At 46.5% G+C, this 6,492-nt stretch overlaps 2 protein-coding genes across 2 annotated transcripts; one reads left to right on the top strand and one right to left on the bottom strand.

The window, feature by feature from the left end:
* Nucleotides 1-35: 35 nt before the first annotated feature.
* Nucleotides 36-3,947, bottom strand: fam217ba (family with sequence similarity 217 member Ba). Its single transcript, XM_047040863.1, has 4 exons — nucleotides 3,399-3,947; nucleotides 3,197-3,296; nucleotides 2,985-3,049; nucleotides 36-2,877 (listed from the first exon to the last, which is right to left on the bottom strand). The coding sequence occupies exons 1-4, from the start codon at nucleotides 3,506-3,508 to the stop codon at nucleotides 1,404-1,406; spliced, it is 1,749 nt and encodes a 582-aa protein (XP_046896819.1). The 5' UTR covers nucleotides 3,509-3,947; the 3' UTR covers nucleotides 36-1,403.
* Nucleotides 3,948-4,289: 342 nt separating this feature from the next.
* On the top strand, nucleotides 4,290-6,441 carry ppp1r3da (protein phosphatase 1, regulatory subunit 3Da). The gene is made up of 2 exons (XM_047040092.1): nucleotides 4,290-4,417; nucleotides 4,900-6,441. Exon 2 carries the CDS (start codon nucleotides 4,928-4,930, stop codon nucleotides 5,846-5,848), a length of 921 nt encoding a protein of 306 aa, XP_046896048.1. The 5' UTR covers nucleotides 4,290-4,417; nucleotides 4,900-4,927; the 3' UTR covers nucleotides 5,849-6,441.
* The last annotated feature ends 51 nt before the right edge of the window (nucleotides 6,442-6,492 follow it).

Below are 6,492 nucleotides of genomic sequence, written 5' to 3' on the forward strand. Positions count from 1 at the left end.
TCCTGTTTAAAAATGAAACACAAAAAAATACAACATGAGTGCAAAACATATTTATTTCTATGCCTTACAAATAACCGCATTCAACATTCAGAAAATATGTACTACAATCATCCAGCGTGCGTGTTTCAATGTCCACTATTACACAGCCCCTGACCCTGATCTATGGCTTCGATGCATTACATGAAAATTTAATAAATATGAAATAACATGTGTAATATGAACAAGCATCATTTAACCAAATTATGTTTTCAAGACATTCCACAGACAAAACACAGAATAATATGTGCAATGTTCCAGTTTAAAGCACACTATCATTACAGCGAGATATGTTAGTACATTTTGTCCTTTTGCAATAATAAGACCAAAACAAGCCCTACAGTTAAGGCCCATTTTCATTTCCCCGTATTGTAATCGATCGATGGAGCAGCACGATAAACATGTACAATGTTAATTGAGCTTTGAAGCTAAACATTTCTTCTTACTCACAGAAATGTGAAACAAACAACTTTGATGACAAATTTAACGGTGTGGAACACAATATCATAAATAGAACTATGGCATACAAAATCTGGAAAAATATGCATTTACATTCGTAGCAAACATTACCATCTCTTTCAAACAAAAGGCTTAGCTCTATGCAAATACATCTGAACATACTCAGGAAAAGTATTTTCAAACAAGAGAAAAGCCCTTAGAATTCAAAACCACTGCACATATTCAGTACACCAAAACAAACTACCAATCTGAACATACTAAAATAGCACAATGTATTGTTTTCAGTTCCATTTCAACTGATCCCAACTGATACCTTAAACCAAATACCAAGCACTTCTTTTAGGCACAAAAAAACAAAAGCAATTAAAATTTCAAGCAACACCAAACTACGGAACAGAGTGAATATTAAGTAACATGTTGTAACACCAAACAACAACTCCACTAATATACTATTAGTGACCCGTGTTTACAAGTGATCTTAAATGGAAGTGCTTTATGATGAATCCATTGTTGAAGAAGGCTTGAATAGATACTGTTACAATCTTACCAGTTATGTTTTAAACTTGTACAAACTGAAGTGGCTGTACAGTGCAAAGTGTTGTGAGCCCAGGGGGTTGGTGTGCCTATAAGCCTTGCACGGTCAGCTCTAACTTGTTTCCTAACAGTTCACCAAAAGCTCTACAACCATATTGCTTGAGAACTACATTGATCTATGATGACTGTCTCTTATGAAGGAATACGAATGAAATAAATAAAATAGCAGATGTCATTATTTTAACCTTTTTAAGGCTACACACAACTGATTTATACTGCTGTAAAACAGTTCTACAGATGTTAATAAAGCACTGATAATTACACATACAGCAAGCATAGCTTATAGCTCCACTATACCCACAAATAAGTGGTTTTTACTTTGCAACGTTTTTTGCTTTGACATTCTGCTTGTCTCCTATGGGTGCCCTGGAGAGAGAGGACATTTCCTTTGATGTTTTTCTGACGCTGGCCTTGGCTGCCTGAGCCCCTCCCACATCAGCACTCTTCTGACAGTCTCTCTCAGCTCTCTTGATGGTGTTGACCTCCCGTTTACTCCCGGAGTTGACACGTTTCTCCGCGCCGACGACTCCTTTGACCCCGCTCGGCTCTTTCCTCCGCTCCGTTTCCGAGCTGGTTCGGACTCGACCTTTCCTCGTGCCCGCCTGACCTTTACCATTGCCGTTGCCGTTGGCGCCAGGCTCTTGGGAGGGCTTGCGGGCATTGCCTGCGGCCTGAATGTGTTTCATGTGGCTCCTTCCTGCTGAGGGGCTTCCTGGGGTATGTGCTCCTCCCCCTCCTGCTGCTGCTCCTTCTGCGCCTCCTTGGCTGCTTCCTGGGGCCCTGCCCTCGGAGGACGCAGCCCGAGTCTCGCTGCTGCTCCTCTTGGCGGGGGCCCCGGGTCGGGCCCTACGCTCCAGCAGGGGGCTGAGCCGGGAGTGGCGCTGGTAGGCGTAGGCGGAGCAGCTCCCGTTGCAGAGCGGGTAGCGGATGTTACAGTGAGGGCAGACCGGCAGACGGGAGAAATACTGCTGGGCGGAGGCCGGAGATGGGGGGTTGATAACGGGGGCGAAAGGGAAGGTGCGGGGGGACTGCCGAGGGCCCTTCGGGGAGTTGAGGCGGGTGGGGGGCGCCGTGTGGGGCCGAGGGGGCTGGGTAGCGGTGGCGGCGGGGAAGCCTAAGGGCCGGGGATGAAGGCCAGAGGGTTTGCTGCCACTCTCCATCTGCAGCGTCTGGATCTGGAGCCACTCCAGCTGCAGGAGCCTCTCCAGGTACTTCTCCAGGGGGCCCACGGGCTTGGGCCTGGGGGCGCCGCGGCCCTCCGTGTGGAGGAAGACCGCCAGCTGCCGCAGGCTCCAGGTGTTGAAGGGCGGAGGCAGGAACTCGGGGTAGCTGTAGCTGGGAGCGTCGCCGCTGTCCTCCGCCGAGGCTCCGCAAGGCCCCGGGAAGTCTGGGGGGAAGTCGTTGGAGTTGATGACCTCGGCGCGGAGGTTGAGGTGAGGAGGGGTGCAGGGCGTGCAGGGGGAGGGGAGGACGGGCAGCCGCTCGGAGTCCGAGAGGTCGCTGGCGCTGTCGGTATCGTCTTCCTTAGACTCGTAGTGTCTAAGGGACTCCAGGGTGGGGCCTCCGATGTGGATGTGGGTCAGAGCCTGCGTCGGTCCTTGACGTAGCCCAGGTATGGGAGACGACAGGGGGAGAGAGAGAGCCCTTCGACTCCTGCTCATGGCTCCGCGGTTCTGGTCTAGCTCCGCGCAACATGGGGACGTCCGCTGCATCTCGCGCCTCTCGTCTTTCCTCGGGGCTAAAGAGAGCTTGTGTGGTTTGGGCTTCAAGACGCCTTCTTCTTGAGGGCTGAGTAGAAATGTGATGTTCAGAAAATTGCCTGCCCTAATACGTAGTACAAAGTATGTACACACTTTAATATGATTTATGTTGGATGGATTCTACAGTAAACTTACCTTGAAAGTTTGGTTGTGTTTCGGGCAGTGTCAGACTTGACTCTGCTCCCTCTATATTGAGTGGTCTAATTACCAAAAAAAAAAACGTTATTCGTATTACAATTATCTCTGGCCCGCAGGTGCTTAATGTAATTAAATGACTAAGCAGGTTTTGACAGGCGGTAGATGTCTCATTGATTCGCAAAGCAGCAGCAGGCAAAGCCGTCACTCACCTTCTGGGCAGTTGGCTGTGTGTCCTTATTGTGACCCGGAGATGGGAGCCCATTTTTCAGTTGGGATCCTGCCTTCTTCACCTTGTTAACTTTCTTTGAACTGTTAAAAAAGGAGCTTGTCACGACGTTTGTACACCAAGAACTCACAGCAACAATACAATCAGTGAACATGTTTTTACATTTCAAGTATTTGTCACTATACCTGGGGTTAATCGGCCCGTTATTTTCAGCATTTTTCACCCGAATTTTCTCTTTGGACGTCACTCTTTTCAATGTCGTGGAGGTTGTGCGTTCCTGTATGATGGGTCCCATGATGTTGATTTTGCAGAGGGCTGATGCTTTCAGTCCAGCGCAGGGGAAAATATTCTAGCTATAGACACCAACCTACATCCCTTATGAGGTACTCTACAAATAGAATGAGGGTAAAACCGTCCATTTTTTCGAAAGTGCTGCAGTGCATCATTCGCTGACCTCGAGTGTCGATTCCCGACAGTGTGAATTACTGTAATAATAGAACCGCTATCTCCAAGGTATCGTTTCGTAGGGTATCTACCGCAGCTTAGCGTTTTGCCCTCATTTAACAACCAACGCCAGACAAAATGGCATGTGTGGGTTGTGCTATTTTCGATATCCTCAGTGCGATACTAAAATGAGATCTAAATCTACGTAGACGCTTCTTGTTCGCATTCCAGTCCCGTCTTGAAATGGGTTTGTTTACCAGCTGCTGTTTGTCTAGCTCTTTGCGCTGTCAACTGCCTCCGCACAGTGGACAGCAGCATGATGGGAATTGTAGTACTTTGGTATATTTCACTAAACCGTTCACTTAAAAAATAGACAGCTTATAATTTTGTTCAAATGCTACCCTGTAAATATTCATATCGCTTTTAATCTAGAGGAAGAAAACATGTGTAACCAAAGCTACCATGTAACACACACACGCCTCTGCATTTTCTACAACAACTGCATTTCCCAATTCTTAGACATCCAGCACCTGCGCGCATTAATGCTGATCTCTGACGAGGCATTTTCTTGATGGTGGGTCTGTGACGCTACTTAGGCTATGCCACATACAGTGTATATCATGTATGGTCTGTCTGCGCAGTGACACACGGAAATGGGCCATTCTCGTAAAATAGTTGCTACAAATGGAAGCCCAGGCTTCGTCTTCAACCTGCGAAGTAAATGTTGCTCGATAATATCGTTTTAGCCTGATGACTGTTGGTAAGCGTTAAATGTTATAATTTCAGTTTGTTCTATTAAACACAGACGACATTCTAAGTAGCCTGCTGTCAGTCTACCGTTTCTGGTGGTGCAGACAGATGAATATATGCACTAACGACATAGGCTATTCAGACACTGGAAAAGTTACGCCCACTTTCACTAAAGTGAAATAGAGTTGCAATTTTAAGCAGGTATATCCATTCCTATTCCTTTAACGAATAGGTTTTAATTGAGAAGGGACTGAATTGTGCTTCTTGACAAGTAAGCTGTAGGGTTGAGTTTCATTTCACACGCTATTCTTTGCTATGTATTTGACCATTTTGGTTTTGAAGTAGGCTTTGTTTAAACGTGATGTGCATTACTGGCTGCCACACAGTACAATAACCAACGAAGAACCAGAACGTGTTTTCTTCATGACACCTACAAACGAAATACTAAAATGTACTGACCCCATAATATTGCTTGTATTTTCCTGTCATTAGATTTGCAGGAGTGTCTTCATTAGAAAGCATGGCGGGAGCATGGTCCATCGGGGATAAAAGGATTCCCCCCAAGACAGTAGACCCTGGAGTGCCACTATCCCCCAGCAATGCCTCTATGCCCAGCCTCACTATCAACGTTACCGAAATGCTTCGGTCCGGTTCTGGCACAGAGAGGAAGCCGGTTGCAATCCGGCCCCCAGGCCCAAGGCCCCCAGGGGCCAAAGAACTGGAGTTCAGACGGGGGGTCTCCTGTGAACCAGCACCCAAACCCATCATCTGGGGCCGCTCTCGTTCTCTGCCCTCCCCTAACGAGAGGAGGCGGCAGTCTCGCAGTGCCAGGGTGCATTTTGTGGACTCTCTGGGTGTGGATCTGGAGGACGTGAAGGTTTTCAGAACCGGAGAAGACCCCTTTGTGCCACATCATGTCACATTCAGGCTGTTGATGGGCGCGGAGTTGGCGGGGGGAAAGAACCTGGAGATTTCTCTGCCGTACCTGAAACCAGTGTTCCCCCATCAGCCGGGAGACGACCCCGACTTCCTCACGTGTCTGCAGAAGCGGAAGGTGTGCCTGGAGCGGGTTTTGTGCTTCGAGTTGGGCATCATTGGCATCACCCAGGTCGTCAACCTTGACTTTCAGAAAGAGGTCAGCGTGCGTTACTCTTTCACAGAATGGAAGAGCTTCACAGAAACCAAGGCTTCATGGGTGTCCACTGTCGCCAAGCCCCGGGAGGAAGATGACGGCCAGCTCAGCTGTGACACATTTCGTTTCCACTTGCCCGTGCCCCCTTTTCTGCAGGCTGGGGCGGGGCTGGAGTTTGCCATCCGTTACAAAGTGTGTGGCACTGAGTTCTGGGACAACAACAATGGACAGAACTATAAGTTGATCAACCATAGCTACAAGCTAACAGTACCCAAGGAGTGTGAGGACAGCATGGTGCACTTTATTTAGAAAAGCACATAAAAGGAATAAAAAAAATACAATGGGCACTTTTGGATTTTTTGTAGCAAGCATTAGACAGCAGTTCAGTGCAGTTTAACATAGAAGAAAATACAACATACTTCACTGAGACACAAAGTTTGGTTGCCAAACATCAATGCCACAAAAACACAGTGTGAAGGCACGGGTTTTGTATTTGTAAAGGGGCACATGTTTCCCTGTAGTGGATGTTGGTTTTAACAAATGCACTTTGAACTTAAAACTGAGCACATTTTATTGTGAAATTCTGTAGGTGTTTTCTAACTGAATTATGCACTTTTACCAGTTAGTTTTCTACTGGTTGGATGTGTTATTTTATTTTATTATATTTTAATCATGTTTTTAGGTGATTAATTGTGAAACAACCCTTGCTGATTTGTAGTATGCTACAATACTGAAACGAGATTTGTTGCCAAACATTCTACTATGCAAATAATTTGATGATGGGGCAAGTTTAACATCAGGCCCCTGAATCGTTAGCCTAGCAAATACACTGTTATACACTGATCCTCACTTGTACTAATGTAAAACACAGACTTGAGTAAAACTGGATCGATGAATTTGAATGAAAGTTTTGAATGTTTTCTTTGTTGCGTTGGTGTTGGACACGCGCACTC

This window comes from Hypomesus transpacificus, chromosome 18 (assembly GCF_021917145.1).
Source record: "Hypomesus transpacificus isolate Combined female chromosome 18, fHypTra1, whole genome shotgun sequence".
Lineage (NCBI taxonomy): Eukaryota > Metazoa > Chordata > Actinopteri > Osmeriformes > Osmeridae > Hypomesus > Hypomesus transpacificus.